Raw genomic sequence first — 23,727 nt, forward strand, 5'->3', positions numbered from 1 at the left:
GTGCATAATAAAAAACTTCAGACACTGGATCAGAATTTGCTTAGGATGGGAAAAAATTCATTTCGAATCCATATCCCTCTTCACATCTAATAAGTTCAAATATCATGGTTTAAAGTCCACAGGAAAAAAAATCGAAAGAAACCAGCAACATACTAATTTCTGGTTTAATCCTAACTCACCATTTATTAATCAAAATAGACATAAGGTGGGAAGAAAGAATACATAAAGCTTGATGAAGATATGTAGATTTTAGGAAATTATAAAGTTCTTGTACTTGGATGTTTTTTAAAAAGTAGGTAGGGAGTATAAAATCTTAAACAGATTATTGATTGGAAAACATATATACATCTCAGAACTTGGGGAAATTTGACTGTTACTCAGTTTTGCCAAATTTAGATGCCTGAGGGAAGGCTGTTTTTGTGAAAGACTGCCTTCTATTGGAATCTGCAGTATGTCTACCTTTTAACATTTTCTCAATTAAGGTTAACCAATATTGGGTTGTTCAGTCCACTAATCAAGGTACAGGTATCAGTGTCAGAAACTTACACTTTTTGTTAGGAATAGTTCAGCACCCATTAGACCTCACCACTGGATTTTTCCTCTTTAAGGCATTGACCGACACTACTCAGATGCATTTGACCATCTCCTAGGAGACTTGCATGTTGAGTTTCGATAGGCAAGCAAACAGTTCTCTCTTGTTTGGATCAATGCTGAAATTCTGAGAGGCTGCTAAGTGTGTGAGTGGATCAATAGCTGTTTCCACGTGTCCAAAGCCCTTGATCGCAAGAAGATACACGCTTCAACAGAAACTTGGCAGTGGAACTTTTGGAACCGTCTATCTGGTGTCAGACAAGAAAGCCAAACAAGGAGAGGAATTGTAAGTAAAAAATACTTAATGCAAATCTTGAGTTGGCTGCTGTGTGTGTGCAGCTCTTAGTTGATTAAAAACACGGAGTACTGTTTACTTTGCTTTTTGCATTAAAGTAAGAATTTAGTAAGAGATAGAAAATCTCCTTGAATGATGTCTTCAGATGAGATTTTTAAAGGCATTTCAGAAGGTGAGTGAAGTACCCAAGTGACCTAGAGTAGGGAAATGGGGTAGATTATGTGAAAGTAAGATTTTTATGCATACCAAAGTCTCAATTACAGCCTTGCTTCCACTTAACTTGATTGGCACTTGAATGAGAAAATAAGAATTGTTTATAATGACTGCATTTTTAGAAATGTTAGGAAATACAAATCGCTGGTAATTCACATTTGAGGTGAATAGAGTGTACTGAAGGAAATACGGTATTGACTTTGCTTGGCTTTTTCCCATGGAGGAGTTTTTCAAAGTCTGTAGTCATACAGCCCTCAAATTAGACATTTAAACCACACAGGGGCTCCCATCTAAAATTATCTTATATTGATGACCCTCTTGTTACTTCCTTTCCTTTGATTTTTATCAAACCCTATAAACTTCCATGGTAGAGAAAAACTCTAATGTTGTTGGACAGTACATCTCTTACAAATAAGGATGAATCTTCATTTTTAGCTTAAAGTTGTTTGAATTTGCTGCAGTGAAAAGTTAGTTGGAACTGAAGTTAGGGTAAGAAACTTGTACATCAAACACAGGAGGAAGAGAAGGGAGAAGGAAGAGTGATACAAGAAATCAGCCCTTGAGAAGAACAGATTTCCATCCCATAATCTACTCTTTCATTCAGAGGTTTTGAGGCTACTCTAAATTGTTCCAGCTTTTGCCCATAGGACTGTGGACTTAAAATCAGTGTGATAAACTTTTCTACTTCTTAATATGTCATAGGAACTATAAAAGCAAATGTTACTGATGCTACTATTTTATTTAAAAATCAGCCTTTTAAATGGTCTCTGTGTCCAGAATTTTAAAAAGTAGTTATCTAGACTTCATAATTTTTGATAAATTCCTATGTGAAGAATGGGAATAATGCTGGGCACATTTCTGGTGTCCTGAACATGCTTTATGACTTCTACCAAAAGATAATTTTTTACCTTAAATCCTAGAGGTATACTCTTCCAGCTGTTTAGAACAGGATGATAAATTTATGAAAATTACTAGAGACCCTTTATGGAAACATTAAGAGTAAGGCCTAAATCTGACCCAAGAGTTATAAAAATCATAATGTAAAGAATGTATCCAATTTTGGTTTCTTCAACTAATGAGGAATGTGAAGAATTTAAGAGAATAGGAAAAAAAAGTTGATTAAAGGGATGTGACATAAGATGTACGAAGATGAAACTTGAAAGTTTCAGACTTGAGGTGATGGGTGTGTGTGTGTGTATGTGTGTGTGTGTGTATGTGTGTGTAGGGAGGCGGGAGGAGAATGAGAGAGATGAGGGGGCTGGGGCCTGTTGAATGGGAAGTGATTTGTTAGTGACCTTCACTGTACCTGAACTCATCTTAGGACGTATGACTTGAGCTGAAGATGGCAGACGAAGCCTAGGTGTGTAGAGTAAATTCAATAGTGAGGATAATTGACAAATCATTTGATACCAAAGGTCTAGTCTAAAATCTCTTGGACAGGAATCATCAGAATCTCTACAACATATTATGTACTGGTCACATTCAACTTTCAGATGTCTTTTGTTTGGCTTGCAGAGTTGTTTCTTTTTAAATCTAAATTAGTTGCCAGTATTTAAAAATGGGTCGCCTTCATAAAATTGAGCTTTTCATCTTCTCTTGAAAAAAAATCAAAATATTTGCTAACACTGCCGCCTGTGTAGCCAGTGCAGGCAGCGGCCCTCTTTAGGCAGACCCTGGACTTCGCTCCGATTCACCACGTTCCCGCCACTCCTCACCGTTTCTTACACCTTTCCACTACCTGCCTACTTTTGTAGACGTTTGACTTTTAGAACTGCTGAAATCATGAAGAATCATGGATATGGTTGCTCACAAAATCTTAGAATGCTCAAAGGAAGGCAGTACAGTGTCACGGGTTAAGACCACAGGCTTTGGAGGTGAACAGGTCAGGAAGTAAAGCCAGTCTTGTTCTTAACTGAGATTAAGGTTATGCAGGTTCCTAACCTGAGCTTCAGTTTTCTTAGACACCACCCAATAACTGCAACTGGAACTCTCTACTAAATGGAAGCTTTTCTTTTTACATTACACTTCTAAGAGAGGAAAGTCTCCCAAGCAAAGCAATGTGATGTCAGGTATGTGATTTTAAAACCTTCTTCTAGGATCTTTCTTGAGATTGTAATGCTTCTGTTGCCATCTCTTCTTTCATATCTCTTCTTTCATATCTCTATGGCTGTCGGAAGGAAACTGATCCTCAGAATGTTGACCTTTTAGCTGTGTAAGGCAGCAGCTCATCAGCGATTGTTGTGTTTAATGCATATACAGAGGCAGGAAACTAAACTCATATTTTTAGGATCCTTTCCTGAGAGTGTTGACAGGTGAACCTTTGGTTTGTGATCAAAGCACATCAACAAGTACCACCCTTTCTTCAAGCAATTTGGTTAGATAAGGTTTTAAATTCTGCTTTACATACTAGGCCATAAACATAGGAAATTGGTTAAGGGCTGCATAGAAAATACCATCTAAAAAGATTTCTGTAATGTTATGAATGGTGCTCCCTTAACAGATCAGAGTAGATCTGATTCTCTTCACGTTTTGCAGACACACCCCTAACCTTCTGAGATAATAAGGAAAGTGTATGGTACCTTTACATGCCAGACTACCCCGCGGTACCCTTGTTAAAGGAGGGACTTAGGTAGACCGTGAGCCCCAGCTGGTCTGTAGGACACTTGTTACCAGCCTCTGTGAACTCTAGGTCCAGGCGATATGCACTTTAGATTTAATTAATCAAAGAACTGTCCCGTTAGACAGTTGCAATTTATCACTGTGCCACTTGAGGGCACCACTCTACCATCGACATTTTTCATATACTATGATGTTGTGAATTTTAATTACAATGTAAATACCATATTCCTTTGCATTTTTATTGACTTTCTGCATTCGCTATGGAATTAAAAAAAAAGGCCACAGGCATTACACTTGATTAATGTATGTTTCGAGAGAGGGTTTTTTTTTTTGGCATAAAAATATCTGGGGCTTCCCTGGTGGCACAGTGGTTGAGAATCTGCTTGCCAATGCAGGGGACACGGGTTCGAGCCCTGGTCTGGGAAGATCCCACATGCCGTGGAGCAACTGGGCCCGTGAGCCACAACTGCTGAGCCTGCGCGTCTGGAGCCTGTGCTCCACAACAACAGAGGCCACGATAGTGAGAGGCCCGCGCACCGCGATGAAGAGTGGCCCCCGCTCGCTGCAACTAGAGAAAGCCCTCGCACAGAAATGAAGACCCAACACAGCCAAAAATAAATAAATTAATTAATTAATTAAAAAAATATATATATCTGGTATTCTTTTTTTAGTTATCACAGTAGAATAAAATTAAGCTTAAAATGATTAGTGAATGAGATAGAGGTTTTTATTATATTCTGTGTCATGAAATTCATAAAACAGTATTTGGGAATATTTTCTTTCATAATTATGGAAACTCTGGACTAATGGATGTGAAGGTGTGATAATGTTAACTCATATTCCTAAAGATTATTCTAATTCTAGCTCATAATTTTATATTTTTGTTAAGCTGTCACTTTTTTTAAACATTTTTATTGGCATATAATTGCTTTACAATGGTGTGTTAGTTTCTGCTTTATAACAAAGTGTATCAGTTATACGTATACATATATCCCCATATCTCTTCCCTGTTGCATCTCCCTCCCTCCCACCCTCCCTATCCCACCCTTCTAGGTGGTCACAAAGCACTGAGCTGATCTCCCTGTGCTATGCGACTGCTTCCCACTAGCGATCTGTTTTACATATGTCCATATATACACTATCACTCTCTCTTTGACCCAGCTTACCCTTCCCCCTCCCTGTGTCCTCAAGTCCATTCTCTAGTAGGTCTGCGTCTTTATTCCTGTCTTGCCCCTACGTTCTTCATGACCATTTTTTGGTTTTTTTTAGATTCCATATATATGTAAGCTGTCAATTTTTTATTAAGCAAACCTACAAGATTTTGATAAGCTAGTAAGTTACTTTGGCCCTTAGCATACTGTGTGTAATTTATTAGAAAAGAGATGTTAAGGAAATAGGCTTACCCTGAATTATATGATTATTTGTACATGATTAAAATACACAATCATGGCCATAGTTGGTGAATTTCAACATGAATCTTATCAGCATATGATGCTGGTTTTAAAAAAATTTCATCATACTTAAGATACAGTGACATTATTATGTGAAGTTGATTTTCTGCTCTAATCTTTTAGTTTGTCAACTCAAGTATTTAATACAATTTATGTAATAAACCTTTGCTTTGGACTGAGTACCAGAGAGGAAACTGAAGCAATAGGATACAAGGCTTGGCCCTTAGGAACTTCCAGTCTAGAAGAGAGGCAGAATTAACATACATAAAACAACCAGCAGCCAGTGCAGTGCTTTAGCATCTGTGTGGCAGGTTGCTCTTAGAGATGTTGTAATGGCCACTGCCCAGCTCCCTTTTAGCTACATACAGTCATTATCTTACTGGTATCTGTACATTATATAAGAGCTTTCATTCTTTCCCCCCTTGGTTCTGTCCATGTAATATCTAAATATTTCCCCCCTTAACTGTGCACCTACACTTTGGTCTTTGCCTACATATAGTCAACATGGTTAACATGGAAATGCTTTCTCTCTCCACAGGACATTTCTTCCCAGCATGAGGATCTTAAATAGGAAAGGCTATCATTTCCTTAGAGAAGTGTCCTCAAGCCCACACACTGAGGCCTAGGACCCTGCCTCCCAGGAGAGCTCTTGGGCCTGTATTAGAGTGGATTTTCAAAAGTCCTAACAAGCAGATTTCCCACCCAGCCATGGAGACAATATGGAGGAGAGGGGTTTGGGGGCTGCTGATAGAATTAGTCACACTGACAGCAAGAGAGGAGTGGCCTTAGACCTTAAGAGTGAAGGAGGTGAAAAGTTATAAAGAGGTAATAAAAAACCCCACAACAGTCTGGGTCCTTTATTGTAAAGCGAAATGGCTCTCCTTAGCCCAGTCCCTTCGGAGGACATCTCAGGCCTACAGCCCATTTCCAAAGTGTTGTGTTGAGCAGTAGCCACCAACAGGGGTGGGGCGGTGGGAGTCAGGGCTTTTGAAGGACAGAGCCATGGTTAAGCCACCACATTAGGATCCATTCCTCAGCTTTTCATCTTAATATACTTCGAGATGGTCAGTCTTGGTGAGGGGCTTATATTAACCAAATTCAGTTAAGATGAATCTATAAATCATGATGCCACTTAATTCTGGGCCTAGAATGAATAAGTATCTCCTTTCATGTCCCTTTCCACCGTTTTCTGGTGTGAGTCTGGAGAAGCTGACTATCTAATCAGAAGTGAAAATATAACTAAAACAAAATAGGTGGAACAATTTAGACAGTTATTTGATTAGCCAGATAAAGGGTCTCTTCTTCATAGCAGAGAATATCGTTCCAAGTGACTGTTTTCCTGGGGACCCTCAGCGCCAGCGTGTGTCTGCTGAACAGCTCCAGAGGCACGTACATACAGGTAACCCTAGGCTACCTCCTTTTCCAATATTGAAGGTAATGTGCGCATGTTTTACAAAAAGTGCAGGTGTGCGTAAAGCAGGAAAATGATCTGTAATCCTGCCACCCAATTTCTGGTCTTTTCTGTAAGCACTGACAGACATTTATTTAATCTTCAAGGAAACATGGCATTGGTCATGGTGGTTGCCTCAGAGATTGAGGATGAGGAGTGAAGGAGACTTGCTTTTCATTGAACCCTTTTTGTACATTTGGAATTTTATACCATGTGCAAGCTTGAAAAAAATCCACATAATAAAAGTAAAAGAAACTTCACATATTCATTCAACAAATCTGGTCCCCATTTTCTGGTCACTTGCTCTAAGGAGCTTGATTTGGGTGGTTCTCAATTGTGGCTGAACAGTAAAATAACAATATTAAAAATACACCTCTGAGTCACACCCCAATACGTTCTGTTTTAACTGGGCTACACCCCAGGCATCTGGATTTTTGAGAGCTTCCAGGTGATTTGAATGTATAGCTAGGCTTGAGAGTATCTGCTTTAGTGGGAGAGAAAAACACTTATTGTATGATCATAAAAGTAAATAATTACAAACTGCCATTAAGTATTGTGAAAGAAAAGTCTTGGTTGCTGTAGGTACAACAGACCTGTCTGAGATGGCAGGATGAGCTTTGGTGAGGCAAGGCTTCCCTGAGAACATGCCGTTTCAGCTGAGACGTCAAGAATGATTAAGAACTAGCCAGTGGTTTTCACGCGTTATTGGGCATCAGAACTGGAAGGCAGGTTAAAACACGGATTGCTGGGCTCTACTCCCAAACTTCCTGGTTTAGCAAGTCTTGGTGGGGCCTGAGAATTTGCATTTCTAACAGCTGTTGCTGCTGGCCTGAGACTGCAGTTTGAGGACCACTGAACTAGGCAAAAGGATGGGAGAACATTTCCATTCAGTGTATATATAATTTTGCATCTTTTTTTGGAAACACTAAAATATAAGTATTTTCCCATCTTATCGAATATTCTTAAAAGCATCATATAAAATGCCTGCATAGTAGTCCACCATATGGCTTTAATATCATTTAGCTCCTTCTTGTTGGCTAGGTAGATTCTGGTACTCTCTTTGAAGTAAAAGTAAAAAACTATTGTGCCTTTTTGCATCCTCAGAGATTTGATGTAATGATTGTTTCATCATATCCTTTCTGTCAATGGTATAAGTCTGGACAACTAATGAGTAACTGAGCTTCAATCACCGAGAAGTGATGGGCATTCTGTGCATTCAGTTGAAGAATATTTGAGCCAGTTATGGATTATGGCCACATTTGCTCAGATGCTCAGTTGTAATTAGAGAAAAAGGGCTTCCTCCATTTTCAAGTTTATTTCTGACACTGAGAAATGGAGAAGTCAGTTTTCATATTATAAGGAATGAACTAAAAAGCCTCCCTTTCTGTGTATAGGTTTTCACTGTTTACAAAAAAGGACATTATTTCCTCTTAGAGAATTAATAAATTGATTATAGTAGCCTGCCAGTGTCAAAAATAATTAAAAATGAGTAATAGTTCTTAACTAGAAGGCATAGATTTTTATAATATTTGAAACAGCTTTCAGTGACTCAGAATGTGACAGTAATTTCTGCTATTTAATAGCAGATAGCCTTCAGCAAAGCTACTGTTTATATTTTGCACCTGCTAACACCAATGCACCTACTAACACCTATTTATGGATTTTCTGTCTGATTTACTTAATTATTTTAACATATCCTTACTTTCAGTTTTGAGTCATTCTAAATAAAACAGTAGATTTAATGAGTCCAGCTTTGAGCCTGTTCTCTGTGCTCTTATTAAAGCTGTTATTTCTATAGTATTAACAGGAGTTCTCCCCAGTGGGTATCTGTGATGGTAGAATTGGGTTATTGAGTGGGCTGAGTTAATTTAATAGGAATCAGTGGTTTATGCAGTGGAGAGTTATGAAGACAATTTGGAGGAAACTAATGATTTCCTTCTATTTTTCCCTACCAGAAAATACAGTTTTCTTCATTTTTTTTTATTGTAGTGATCATATCTTTTTCCCCTTAAAATCTTCAGTCTTTTAATAGAGCTTATGAGTGCATCTTAAAATCTCTTTTAAAGTAGTTCATGTTCTGGAGGATATTGTGTGTAGGTTCCACCTAGGTAAATCTGGACAGGGTAAGTTTGAACTTAGACTTCACTTTGGGCTTTGCCAGTTCTTGGTCTGCAGTAACTCAAGCCTCTGAGCTCTGGCAGTTTTGCAACATGTAAGGGTTGGGAGCTGGAAGGGAAAAGGAGAGAAGAGAAGGCAGGTTGCACACTGACTTACCTCAATCATGGTAATGAGGTTGACGTTCTGGGGTAAATGATTTACATCTTCCTGAGGCTGCTTTGCTGCATGTATTAGCATGAAAGAAGCAATGAGCTTTTTATCTAGTTTTTAATATTTACGGATGAGAGATGACTAATAAATAAAATATTTTAGCATGAGTAGGATGCAGGGAAACCCTCCATTTCATTTTGTCTTGGGCAGGGGGCCAAACAAGCCTGCTTGAAGACTGAATCACCAAGAAGCATTTAGAAGGAAGACAACAGCACACAAAAAGCCTTTTTTTAAATGCTTTTTTCTTACATTACTATTGTTTGAAAGAAAACAAAAGTGATTTATTTAAAATACGACTGTTGACAGGAAAAGAGTGTAGATAAATTACTATAGTATATTTATTAGATTTTCAGACTGGTTGTTTAAATTCTTTCCTTATCCCACTCTATTCTTCCAATGTATTGTTTTGGTGGATTTGTGAGTAGGGAAGCTAATGGTTTTGCTAACACTGAATAATACCCCCAGGAAATAAGGAATGTTATTCTTCATAAGTGTATGAGATGGGGGGAGGAATATCTAAGCTATTTTAGTAAATAATAATTTTTAAATGTAATTGGATATGCTGGTCCTTTAACATTGTCATTGTTGACTACCCCAAGTTTTAAAAACAGATTTGTGTAAGCCTGTTACTTTAAATGTGATTTTTGTCTCATTTATTCAGTAAATAAAACAAAATACTTTAAGGATGAATGTACAAAATGCAAGAACAAAACTTTATGGACATAGGACAGTTCAAGTTTTTATCCCCTAACAAATAAAGGATTTTTTTTCTGGCAAGATGTGTTATAGCAAAGAATGAGGTGATTTTTGATAGATTCCACAGGAACCTCGATGACCAAATCCAATATTTTCTGGGCTAACTTTAGTTACCTGATGCTAAAGCAAGCATGACACCGTTGAGTATAATTTGTAACTAGCCCTTCTTGTTCTTGGTTCTATTCAAGCGACCTTCTTGGGAGATCCTTTCCTCCAGCAGCTTTTGGCAGGACAAGCCAACCAGTGCTGGGCCTGCCACACAGTGGGCAGTTCCCTGTACTGTCACTTGTTCCTGCAGGACCATCTGAGGGGCATCTTCTTTTCCCAGTCCTTTCCCTTCTGAACTGGTCCACTTCCTTTTTTGACACGTGCATTGACCTGGGAGGAGGTATGGGCAGTTTTGGCTAGTACCCACCTTTCTAATATTTTGAGCTGAAAATTTGAGTTGTGATACCATCCACCTTTAAATAACTTGGAAAATGAGATTCATCTATAAGTTAATAGTCAAAGAAATGAGAAGGCAGAAAACTCTCAGGTTAAAATTAGTTTCTGGCTTACTTTGTTACTCTTGAGCAGATTTTCCTGGGGAAGACGTTTGGTTGGGCTTCCCTGGTGGCGCAGTGGTTGAGAGTCAGCCTGCCGATGCAGGGGACACGGGTTTGTGCCCCAGTCCGGGAAGATCCCACATGCCGCAGAGCGGCTAGGCCTGTGAGCCATGGCCGTTGAGCCTGTGCGTCCAGAGCCTGTGCTACGCAACGGGAGAGGCCACAACAGTGAGAGGCCCGTGTACCGCAAAAAAAAAAAAAAAAATTGGTTGCCATGACATCCGTATCTAAATAGTGAACTTAGCATGACGTAGGTGACTTAAAAGTCAACAAGGGAGAAAAACAATAACGCTTATGTTACTATTAGCTTCTTGGTCAGTTATTCCTAAGCTTTATTTCTAGAACTAGTGATTTGTAAATTTATATGGGAAATATCAAGAGATATAGTTAATAGCAAAGATTTCTAAAAGTAGCTTGTGTACTACACTACAATTGTATAAATTGTATAAATAATACAATTTATATTGCATTGTATAATTTCATATAGTATTAAAAATAAGCAGTTAATATTATTTGACCTCATTGCTTTAAAATACTATGAAATTGAATTTCTGTTCCATAGTTTAACAGGGACACAATCACTTTTTATTTCTCAGCTGCTTTCATAGCCCCTGTCACCTGATAATTGTAAGTATGAATGAACAGTTATGAAACCTTTGACATGTTGTAGAACATACTTAATAGGACAGCAGTGCTACTATTTAGTAATCATGTGAAAAATCCACCCCAAATTTTAGTTATTGAAAAAGCAAACCCTGGGCATGAGGAAACTTTGGAGCTGATGTGCATATGCTCATTGTCATGGTTGTGGAGACGGCTTCCTGGGCATATCCATATGTCAAAATTTATCAGATTATATACCTTAAATACGTGCAGTGTATCAGTGCCAATTACACCCTAATAAATGTGTTTAGGGAATATGAACCTTGGACCGTGATGTATGAAACCTCTAAGGTTGTTAAACTGGTTGATTTTGTAGCTGCTCGTGATAATCAATAGGAAATTTGGTAGCTTAAGCTTAATGTTGCTTTTTAATCTTTGGGTTCAGACCAATCAATCTTCTTGTTTTCAGATCAGAGAAAAATCATAGGCTTTGTTTTTTCATGACCTTTATTGAGCAAGTGAGGAAGGAAGGTTAAATTCGTATATTCTAGGTTTCCAAATTTCTAAGAGTAGAAAATTTGGAATATTGCAGCTTTGATTAGAATGTGTTCAGGTGTTAGTTTTCTCAACTTCCCATATGCAGTTGGCACTCAGCATTTTAATTAAAGTTTGATTGATGTTTCCACTTCTCTATTAGTTTGAGTTTGGAGAAACCGCTGAAAACCTAATGTAGCTACATCTGCCTTCCCTCAGGAGAGATTTGAGGAAGATTGGCAGCCCTTCATTTCTTCTCTCCCTTGTCTCCCTACATCTTGCATCTCATGGGCCTCACACAAGTACAGATATTGTGGGTTTGGGGGCAAGATCAGCCAATGCAGTTTTTACAGTAATTAGATTTGCAGTTTGTTGATCAGCTGCTTTTATTTCACGTGCTCTTTGAAAGATATTTCAGTACAATGATTATTGAGCTCTAACTTAATAATTTCTGTTATTTTTAGAATTGTTTTAGAAATGAAAATTATAAGAAGGTCCAATGACAGATGTTATTTGCAAGGCAGTTTAACATTACTTAGGAAGTAAAGCATTTGGATATTTGATAAGGATGGGACTTGACACAAACCTGAAGTAAGCCTTACTATCTTTAAAGAGGTTGAGTGAGTTTTGAGCTCAGAAGGGGTAAGGTATATTCAACAGGTTTTGAAGACCAAGAACAGTAGATAATTTCCTCCAGGTAAAGTTTATTTTAGCATTATTTTGCTAGCCCTGCACAATCATAAAAACTTCCTGTGTGTATGTATGTCTTTGTATATATGTACATCAACACAAAAACTATGTATATGTGTATATATACACATAAACACACAAGTGTATATATATGTATGTGTGTGTGTGTTCACACACGTACACGGTTTTTCAGTTCAGCACTAGTTTCAGCAGCAGAGGTTGTACTCAGCTGATAACAAATATCCTGGTCTGATGAATGAAGCGATCAGGGCTCAGTGTTTCATACATTGGAGAGACAGTGGAGTGCCCTGTGGGGACTTCCACTTTATACTAATTCAAAAGGCATTAATATGGCCCACTCATTGAAAAGCCCCCGCTGGGAGGCCCTGACTACCCTGCCTCTGCTGTGTGGGGTGATTGTGGGATGTCCCCTCGGCAGCTGCCTCTGACCCATCTTATGCCATTAGCTAGACTCTCTCCAGGATTCCTTGGAAACTGTGTGCCTACCTGAATAATTTATTACCTAGAGATCAATTATTCATAACTCATTATTACAGCTGAAATAAAACCTAAAGTTGGAATCATTCTGCACCTCATGAATATCCAACAGATCATCAGGAGATTGCGGTAGAGTTTGAAGTCCTCATGGTCCCCACTGCCTGTTTGTTTCTCTGAAGGGATCCCAGAGAGAACAGCCTTCTGAAATGGAACCAGGGTGGATGAAAGCAGTAGCAGATGACTCCCTGCTGGTTGTGCTGCACTGCTTCATCTCTTCACGCTGTTTGTCTTTTTAATTCTGGCCTTATTTACACCTAGAAATAAAATTTCAGTTTGAGATAATTTAGGAGACATTTATAGCACTTTTGGTTTATTAAACCACTCCTAGGAGGTAAACAAGGATGCAAAACTTGTCCTTAGAATATCTTTTCTGGGATAAAATGCACTAGGTACCTATAGTACATTTTATTGACATTAGTCATGCTACGTTTACTTTTTGCATCAGAGTTATATCTGAGTTGTGTTTTATTTATTTTTTAGCCCATATCTTTCATATAAAGAAATGCCATATGTTTTTCACATATGTTATATAAAAAGCATTTTAATAAAAGTGTTGTGGGACTTCCCTGGTGGTGCAGTGGTTAAGAATCTGCCTGCCAGTGCAGGGGACACCGGTTCGAGCCCTGGTCCGGGAAGATCCCACATGCCGCGGAGCAACTAAGCCCGTGTGCCACAACTACTGAGCCTGCACTGTAGAGCCCGCGAGCCACAACTACTGAAGCCCGCGTGCCACATCTACTGAAGCCTGCGTGCCTAGAGCCCGTGCTCTGCAACAAGAGAAGCCACCACAATGAGAAGCCCACACGCCGCAAGGAAGAGCAGCCCCTGCTCGCTGCAACTAGAGAAAACCCACGCAGCAACAAAGACCCAACGCAGCCAAAAATAAATAAATTTTAAAAAGTGTTGTGAAAGTGTAACCAAAAGAAGCCTAATTATTTTTTCTATTAAGGAAATATAATAGGAAATTGTTTGACTTAAGCCAGACTGATTAATTTAAAAAATAATTACCAAGCTTTTAAAAATGTGTTGAAAATAGTTGGAGAGTTTGAAATTCCAGTTACTTTGGCTGTAAGGCAGAGGTTTGCCTTTGGGGTTTGGCTGCCCCTGGACTCACTGTCATTGAAGAATGGGCAGAAGTCTGTGAGCTTCACACTCTGGGCACCATCTCAGTGTGGTGTCACTTTCTTATTTACCAAAGGTAGGTTAGTACTGATTTTGAACATAAGAGTTCTAAGATGCTGGGGTTAACCTTTCCCTGGTTAAAAACCCCAGCCTGTAGATAAAAATCCCAAACTGTTGAGCAAGGATTTTTTAGTAGCATTTCCAGATTTTTTTGTGTTGATATTGGTTCTCCAAATGAAATGAAGGCTAAACATTTATGCAAGATTTAAATGGCCTGAACCCATACCTTTCACACTGGACCATACATATGGTGTCCCAGATGACCCACCAAGCAGGAGTTTAAATATGGATTTAGTTTTACTATTGTGAAAATATATGAGTAATTAAAAAAAATTTAGGACAAGTGTGAATGTCATGGAGTAAAATTTTAAAATTGCATAATTTTTGAATTTTTACTGTAATTTTAATAGGTTACATATTTATATGGCTCAGTAAATATAAAAAGCTGTACTGTTAAAAGTCTCCTCTCATCCTTGTCCCCCTTTTTCTGAATTCCCATTCTCTTCCCCAAGACGTAACCAGTTTGTTTCCCGTGGATCCTTCCAGAGTTGCTTTGTGCATCTATAAGCGACTCTGGAATATAGATTATTTTTGTCTCCTGATAAAAACTAGCATATTACACACTTCTGTTTCATGTTTTTTTCATATGCCAAAATATCTGGGAGAGCTTTCCATGTCAGTATGAAGAGAATGTTCCCATTATTTGTTTTAACAACTATATAGTACATTCTATTGTGCGTCTGCTACTTTCCTGTTGATATATATTTGGGTTGTTTTTAATCTTTTGTTATTAAAAATACTGCTGCAGTGTATAACCCTGAACATTTGTCCTTTCACAAACATGTCACTATTTCTTGCATGAATTTTATGAAAATAAAGCTTGAGATTTCAGAGACATGTTCTGCTTTTGGAAGTCCTATTCCAGGGTATGAGTTTTTCCTTCTTTGCTACTAGGGGTGTTTTGCTGGAAAAGTTTGAGAAGCGCTGCTGGAAACTTGTTATTGAGGCCTCGTGGTGGGATGATTTTTCACTTTTTGAAATAACTTGGCTGTGAAGTGATAGTGATGACAATGTCACTTTGCCATCCTGTGTGTCTTGGAGGTAAAGGGTGTAAATCTGTTGGCAAGTTATTTATAAGCAAAAATCATATTGTAAAATTGTCTAGTTTGTGGGTAGGCAGGCAGTCGATACAGTGAAACATTTACAGCTGTGATATTTTGGGACAGCCTCAGTGCCCTCTGACCTTAAGCCCTAGAGTACCTGAAAATGTTAATAGATATTCTGTGTAAAAAGGAGTTCCATGATTAAATGAGTTTGGAAAACACTTGGCTCCACAAAATTAAACCAGTTTTGTTTGCTGAGGAACTCTTCAGAGCCTGAAATCTGCTGGCTAAATTGTGACCCTTCAAGAGCTTTTCCCAAGTGTGTTCAGCCACTGAACTCCCTTCCCCAGGCCCCTCTGATTAGCACTAGTGTTCTGAGGAGCCCGGCTTAGGAGTTACTACCCATGTTGGACACCGTGCCACCATGTTGAAATTATTGGTCACAAGCATACGTGGTATTTAAATTTACAAGAGATTCAGTAAGAGGAATTGGAATGAAAGTCACTGTTTTAACATTGACCATCATGACCAGCAGGTGGTGCTAAAGTGACATGCAGACCAACTCCCGAGGGGGCAGCATCTCTACCGGCAGGATTAACTCAGGTCCATAAAGTCATCTTCATTTGGTTACAGTCTACCAATATTTTGATTTCACTGGTTAAATGAATAAAAGGAAGAGAATAGGTCACTAACGCATTTTTAATTTCTTCATAGGAAAAGTACAAGTCAGCTGAGAAATAAATTTGGAAAAATCTTTTTATCTTCACAGACTGTTTTAACTGGCATGAAATAGGTTTTTTTCTTGCCATCTATGTATTAGGTGGACATTTCCTAGCGGTGTACACGAAGATGTATGCATGCTCTATATCGAAAGAAAAAGCCATATATTTAACTAAATGTCACTCTCCACTGTCTTTGAGAATGGCCAAGAGCAGCTTCATTCAACAAACATCCAGCTGGTGGCTATCAAGGAGATGAAGCCGCTATGGCCACTGTCCTCCAGGAACTGGTATAGGGCTGAAAATAGGATTTGAGTGCAAATAGCTCTGTTAGAAGGGCCATGGGGTGGGAGGGATCAGGGTCTCTTAGAGGTTGAGAGAGATCTGGGCCACTTCATTCTTTTGAGGTCTATTAAATATGAGACTTTGTAAAACACGGCAACAAAAATGGGATATGTTTTAAATTGAAATTTAAACAAAAAATTTAACATGCAAAAGTGCAATGCAATGTGACTATACTCACAAGATAATTATAGAATTACTATAAATTCTAATTCCTAGTGTGTTATAGCTGGAGTGGCCCAGAAATGGGAAATACATTTAAAGTTGGGTGAGGACATCTTTCAGAGCTGTCAGTGTGTCTCTGTGACAGAGGGTACAATCTGTCTTGGAGCTCTGGTCAAGAGTCAACATTCAAAGACCTTGAGGAATCTCCAGTCGTGAGCAGAAGGCCATTTTGGTCACTTTGATGAGAAGCGTTGATGCAAATGATAAACCCAGAGGAGCTGCAGGGAGGAGAGGCTCTTCCAGGGAAGGGCACCTGGACCACCTGATGGGTGTGGAATTGCTGAGATGGCCTAGGGAAAGGTTATAGCTTAGGTTGACGGGTGTCTGCTGATACATGGGACCAGTCTGATGACCCTTCAGAGGTGCAGCTGGGCAGCCTTTCCACCCTGTCCCTCCATCCTCCTCGCTTCAAGGCTTTGCCTCTTTTTCCAGATGTAGCAGAGCAGGGCTCATGTCTTCCTTAACTGCCTGGACTGTGTCCCTCCCGGGGACAGGAAGGCAGTGATGCCTTGCTGTTCCCGGGTGAGGAGGGGGGGTCGCTCTCTTGATTCGAGGATGTATCTCGCCGAGTCCCACAGGACAAAGTACAGTGACCCAGTTTACATCAGCCAAATGCTTGATGCCACAGAGTCATTCATTCAGTGCAGTTAGGAAGCGGTGTGTACCTTAAGTAACCCGCAGTATGACTGGGTGGGTTGCTCACTGTGTCAGGTGCTCTTCTAGGCCTGGGATACAGCAGTGAACACAGCAAAGTCTGTTCCCAGGGGGATACATTCTGGTGGAGCTAAGGAGAGAGAGACAGTGGATAAATCAAGTTATATAATGCACTGGAATGTGATTAAGTGCTATAGAAAGAATAAAACGGGGAAAGAGAATGGGAGTGCTGAGTGTGCTCGTCCATGGTTCATATTATGTTTGGTATTAGAATGGTAATCAATAGTGACTCTGACAAAAAAAAGCCAAGATAAAAGACCATCAGAAGGAATTTTGGAGCAAAACCTGTCACCAAAGCTCTTGTTTTCCCAGTAGCAGAGGGATACAATATTTTTGTGTTTCTAAGTCTGGGCAATAGCACAGAGAGACCGTGTTATTCGGTTCCTTTTTCTGGAGGTTGGAACCATGTTACAGGGGAAGAAGGATGTCTGTGGGTGGGGGAAATGGCCCTTGAGTTTTCCTCTGAAGGGCTTTAACCTCATTTCACTGTCTGGAGGTTCAGTGGAGATGTCTATGAAATCTCTGGCTGGTTTGCACCGTCTCTGCCTTGTTGTGTGTCCTTCTCTGCTGAAGAGATTTCATATGGATGAATGGTGCTGTGGTGTTGGGTTGGGAGAGATCTCGAAGGAGATAGCCCACCCCCCCGCCCTTGGGTAAGGAGAGGGTATGTTAAGAGGTGGGTGTTTTCAGAGGGGCATTCAGCTTCATGCAGTGCCTCCAGCAACAGCCAGTATGCCGTGGGTTTTCCCATGATCGGGGACAGTGATGAAGGCCCTCAGGAAGTCCTCCATGTGGGGCCTGAAAGTCTCCAGACACTTGCATTAATGGTTTCTCTTGGGGAGCACATGGGTCTAATGCTCAGTGACTACTGTTTTTTATTTTTAAGTGTCATCCCGAGATATGGGTGCCTCCATCCCGGAAGATGGGCTGTGCCCTGCAGTGAGAAAAGCATGCAGCATTTGATGCTCCCTCGGAGCAAAGTCCCTCGCAGTGGGAAAGCTGGCCAGGGTGCTGTCCATGGTGCTGGCCTCGCTGCTGTGCTTCCAGACGTGGGCCCCCATCTCTGACTTGAAAAAGGATAGCCAAGGGCGTCAGAGCTGATGCCTTCCACAGGTGGGCACCTCCTTCTGTCCTCTGTCCCCAGTCTCAGGGAAAGCCAAACCAACTGTGGGTCAGGGCTTTTTAGACACTGAAGAATCTCCACTTCAGGCTGAGGGTTGAAAGCTGCTGATATAATGTCTGGATATTTCTTGTTGTTGTATTCTATATAAATGAAACACATGGACTCATCTCCTAATGTCCCAAAGCCTCCATCACAGTTCCCTTACTACAGCTGAGGTCACGGAGGAGAAGTGATGGGCATAGCCCTAGGGTGCGCTAGAGAGCCGAGAATATTGTAACTGAGGATTTAACCATTACATTTTGAAAACAAACTCTGTAATTGATAAAGGATGAAGTATTTGATTTTCTTTTGTCATAACTTTCTATGAATATAAAATTGATCGAAGTTGATCCCCAAAATCACAGAAATTTGTCTTTCTATATTGTTTCCCATTAATTATAGTGTTACTTTTTCTTTTGAAAAAAAACAAAGTACTTCAGCAATATCATTTCATTTGAATTTTCAGTAGTTCAATGAGGATGCTTCAAATAAAAAGTTTTTTTTAAAAAATTCGAGGTAAACTACAAGGTATTACTGATCTCTTGTTCAGGAGAACCCTTAATACTAAAAATACATTTTCAGATTATTTTAAGGAGAAGCATTATTATTCTTGGTCCTCATGAAAATAGATTTTACCTCATTGAAACTACTATGAATTGCTTCAATTTTATTTCAAGGTACTTTTTCTGATGCTGGAGACTCATATACAAGAGGAAATTTTATTATATACATTAATTTTGCTTTTTACCTACATTCTTAGAGTTAGGGTAAAACTATTCTAACTTAATAGTCATATTTCCCTGACATAAGTTAGAATTTTAGAAGTGCAACCCACAAGAAGTAAAACCTGATCTTGAAGTGTAATAAAAATCCCATCAGAGTCTCATCGTTCATGGAAGCTCTGTCAATGTGCATTTAACCCGTCCATATAGTCCCTTTAGGACCTGAACCAACTTAAGATCTATCCACATGGTATGAGTTATATGTGTTTAATAGCACTTGTATCAAAGTGTGCACATAGTTGATTCCTGTTTGATTGGCCTTTTCTACAGACTTTAGAAAGTCAATTTTTAAGTGAGCCCACTGGTGGTAGCGTTGCTCCGAGTACCTGATTTGCATCGGCAGATAAAGATGTTTCAGTTCCCGTAGATATTCCTATGGCTTCCTGACTTCCTCATCTGTGACCATGGTCTCACAGCCCTTCCATGTTAAGAACATTCACAGCAGCGATGGACACATAGGGAATTGACAGATTTGAGCCCTGCCTCACTTTATCAAATGTGTAAAAGCAAAATTGATCCAGTGACCAAGAATGAGATTGGTTAGTTTAGCATGAGTCAATTATAAATAGCTTTTATGTTTGAATATTATAGGTGGGACTGGCTACAAACTTTGTGGTGCCCAGTACAAAATGAAAATGCAGAGCCCCTTGTTAAGAAATTATTAAGAATTTCAAGCCTGTGATAAAAGAGCATTAAGCCAAGTGTAGGGCCCTTCCGATCTTCGCGCCCTGTGTGCCTGCACAGGCCCTATGCCCAGGAAGCCAGCCTTGAGCACAGGATAGCATGGAGATTGCCATGTGGGAGGAGAAGCAAATAGAGTCTCCCCCTTATGACAGACCCCATGGCATAGTTTAATAGCTTCACAATAGTTACTATTTTGGTTCCAGGGGTCTATAGATAATTAGCAAGGGTGAAATCATCTTGTTTGAACGTATCTTTACAACCTCACGTGAAATCTTAGGCATTAAGACCTGGGAGGCCATTTTCAAATGAGAGAAAATATTCTTTGTCTTAACCTTGTTAACTGGCTTTCATTGCTTTCCTCACTGAGGCAATTTATCTAGAGTTCTGATGATTAACTAAGCTGAAGTTTATCTGGTACAGTGTTCTCTGGGGTGAAGGATGATAGATTAAGCGTAGGTGGTGTTTCACATTCACTCCATTTACTTTCCTTGTTTTCCCTGTTACCTGAGAGCAAATGGCCCTAAAGCCTACACCTCTAGCTTTGCTCCTTCACCTGTTATGCAGTTTCATATTTCTAGGGTCTAAAGGAAATCTCCCTTTGAATATCTAGGCAATGTCTGAAATTTAGCAAATGAAATGGAAAGCATCCTTTTATTTCTGGTAGTTACCACTCCCAATTCTGAAGACTGGTAAATAGCGTCACATGTGACTGCCTTCTCTGCCCACCACATGGCCAGTCACCTGCCAGTTCTTCCTTAAGAATCTTCAAAATTTACCTTTATTCTCCACTGTCACCTTACTATAAGCCTTTATAATTTTACATCTGTAGTAGCTTCCTGGCTGGTGGGCGACTCTACTCTTTCCTCAAGCTCAAGGATAACCATTTTTTCAAAATGCTCTTTTTATAATGTCACTCTCTTGCTAAAGATCTTACAGCTCTTGAATCTCTCCTGTCAGACAAAATTTAAATTAAACCTCATATTCAAGGCATTCTGTCAACTGGACCCTCTCTCTCTGTCTGAACTGTATTAGTCATTATTCTTCAACATGACCAGTCCACCTCCCCTCCCCACACTCCTAGGAGAGAATGTGCAAAGGCATTTTAGCCTTTAACCTGGAAGGTTTTCTGGTTCAGATCACAAGGTTATAAAATGTCTTTTTGGTGACTAGAGTGCCCCAAGACTGATGGTGAGCTGCCAGGTACCATCTATTCCTTGGTTATACAGCGATGTACAGATTACCCCACAGCACTGCAGTTACACTGCTTCACATATATTCTGTCACCTTAAATTGTGCTCCGTAGTTATGGAGAACCTTGTAATTATTTCCTATCAACAATCTTTGTACACTGCAGCTCTTCACCTAAAATCTAAGCTCCTAGAAGACATGAATTGGGCTCTTAAGGTTTTTTTACATGCCCCATGGCAGCCAGGGTTGCCAGTGCCCATTAAACTCACGCATTATCAACTCAGTCATCCATCGATTGAACATTGTGTTCTACAACCTGATGCCCTGGACTTGGGACTAGGTGCCGATGACATCAAGAATCAGGGGCCCAGGAAGGCCACTCTGGTGGTGGCAGTGGCAGCAAGATGGAGTTCCCGGGGCTGGTGATGTCAGCAGGGAGGTTGTCCCTGTTCTGGTCCTCCTGAAATTCCTGGTGACTCTGTGACCCACCCACTAAGTTTGTAATAAATTCCTTCTGGGCTTCACTCAGCCAAGTCTTATTTTGTTGCTTGGAACCGAGAAACCTGGCAGACAACAGGAAGATAAGTACACATGTATTATGGTCTCTAGAGTGAGATAGCTTGTGTGGGCCTGGGGGAATCAGAGAAAAGCAAGACGTAGAAAAAACATCCAGAGGGAAGAAAAACATACAGATTCTTCTTTAGTAGAGACTCAGTCCATTTTAGATACAACAAATACCAGGATATGTTATCATAAGGCAGAATATTTTAAAATTAATGGAATCTACCTGGTACTTTCCCTACAAGGACCACACGCTGTCTACATCTCAGCCAATTGCAACTCCCTTCTGCAACTTTCATAGCAAATAGACCAGCCAAATGCCAAGCTCAGTCGATGTCACGTAATGAGGTGACGTCCTCCTGCCTGTGACTGTTGTCCACTAGCCCCACACCTACAATCTAGAACAGCATAGATCTCATGTTTACCTCTGAATACATCACAGCTCTTCAGATGTTTAAAGAATCTTTAGTTCAGTTAAGGTAGTAGTTATCAAACTTCAGTGTGTGATGGAAACCTCCCCAGGACGTTGTGGATTCTGAGGCCAGAAAGTTTGACCCAGTAGGTCTCAGTTGGGACCTAGGAGCCCTGGGTGATTCTGCTATAAGTGGTTTGTGACTTCTATTTATTAAGCCGCCACTGTATGCCCAGTTTGGACCAGGGGCTGGAGTAAATACAAATAGGAATATACATTTTTCCAAAGAAGATACACAAATGGCCAATAAAGCATATGAAAAAATACTCAACATCATTAGCCATCAAAGATATGCAAATAAAAACCACAATGAGAGATAACTTCATATCCACTAGGATGGCTAGAATAAAAGTGTCCATGAGGGTGTGGAGAAATTGTAAACCTCATACACTGCTGATGGGAATGTAAAATGGTGCAACCACTTTGCAAACCAATCTGCCCACTCCTCAAAATGTTAAACATAGAACTACCACATGACCCAGAAATTCTACTCCTAGAATATGTTTTCCAAAAGAAAAACATATCTCCACAGCAAAACTAGTACACGAAGGTTTATAGCAGCATTATTCATAATAGCCAAAAAGTGGAAGTAATCTAAGTGTCCATCAACTGACAAATGGGTAAACAAAATGTGGTCTATCCATAGAATGGAAAACTACTCAGCCATAAAAAGGAATGAAGTACCAAAGCAACATGGATGAACCTTGAAAATATTAGTGAAAGAAGCCAGTCACAAAATACCACATCGTATGATTCCATGTATATGAAGTGTCCAGAATAGGCAAATCCATATAGACAGAAATCACAGATCAGTGGTGGCCAGGAACCATGGAGCATGGGGATGGGAATGACTGCTAATGGGTGAAGGGTTTCTTTAGGGATTGAATTAGTTTTCGAGGGCTGCTGTAACAATATATCACAGACTGGGTGGCTTAAACAATAGAAATGTATCTCTCACAGTTCTAGAGGCTGGAAGTCCAAGGTTGAGGTGCTAGTGGGATTTGTTTCTTCTTAGACCTCCCTCCTTGGCTTGTAGATGGCAGCTTCCTCATCGTCTTCATGTGGACTTTCCTCTGCGTGCTACCATAGCACGCCCCTGATGTCTCTTTCTCTCTCCTTATAAGGACACTGGTCATATTGGATTAGGGCCCCACCCTAATGGCCTCATTTTAGCTTGATCATCTCTTTAAAGAACTTCTGAGGTATTGGGAGTTGGGACTTCAACCGGTGAATTTTGGTGGTGGGGGGCGCATAATTCAGTCCATAAGAGGGATGATGAAATTGTTCTGAAACTACACAGTGATAGTTTCAAACCTCTGAGAGTATACTAAAAACTAGTGAACGGTACACTTCAAAAGAATAGATTTTATGGTACCTGACTTACATCTCAATAAAGCTGTTAGGAAGGAAAAATAAAAACGAAATTGGACACGGCTCTTGCTTTTAAAGAGCTTACAGGCCAAGCAGGCCAACCAGGTTGTAAATAGGCACTTTCAACCCCTTGCAGGGCCTGATAGATGCCAGTGCACTTACCCTATTTTTATAGGGTGGAGAAGACATTGCAGAAGGGCGCGTAGGAGCCAAGTCTTATAGGATGAATATGAATCTGCCAGAAAAATGGTAAAGAGAGGGTGTCCCAGGCAAAGGAAATAGCATGGAACCCTGGCATATACAGGGACTGTATGATGTAGTTATCTTACTCTAATTTCTCAATATTATCAATATTTCAACTGCTGCTTGGAGGTTACATTAGTCCTGAAGTGGAAAGAGCCTCGGCCTTAAAGTCAGATTCCCCTCCGTTCATATCTCAGTCTCTCCACATACTTTGGACAGTAACCTAAACTCTCAGTTTTCTCATCTGTAAAATGGGGAAAGTAATAACTACTCTGTATGGTTATAA

At 39.9% G+C, this 23,727-nt stretch overlaps 1 protein-coding gene across 1 annotated transcript in view; it reads left to right on the top strand.

Moving 5' to 3' along the window:
* Nucleotides 1–611: 611 nt before the first annotated feature.
* NEK11 (NIMA related kinase 11) overlaps nt 612–23,727 on the top strand; it is a 104,235-nt gene continuing 81,119 nt past the window's right edge. Inside the window, 1 exon segment of the mRNA XM_024747915.1 lies at nt 612–877. Within this exon segment, the coding sequence (XP_024603683.1) occupies nt 660–877 (218 nt within the window). The 5' untranslated portion in view covers nt 612–659.

This window comes from Neophocaena asiaeorientalis, unplaced genomic scaffold (assembly GCF_003031525.2).
Source record: "Neophocaena asiaeorientalis asiaeorientalis breed wild unplaced genomic scaffold, Neophocaena_asiaeorientalis_V1.1 scaffold33, whole genome shotgun sequence".
Lineage (NCBI taxonomy): Eukaryota > Metazoa > Chordata > Mammalia > Artiodactyla > Phocoenidae > Neophocaena > Neophocaena asiaeorientalis.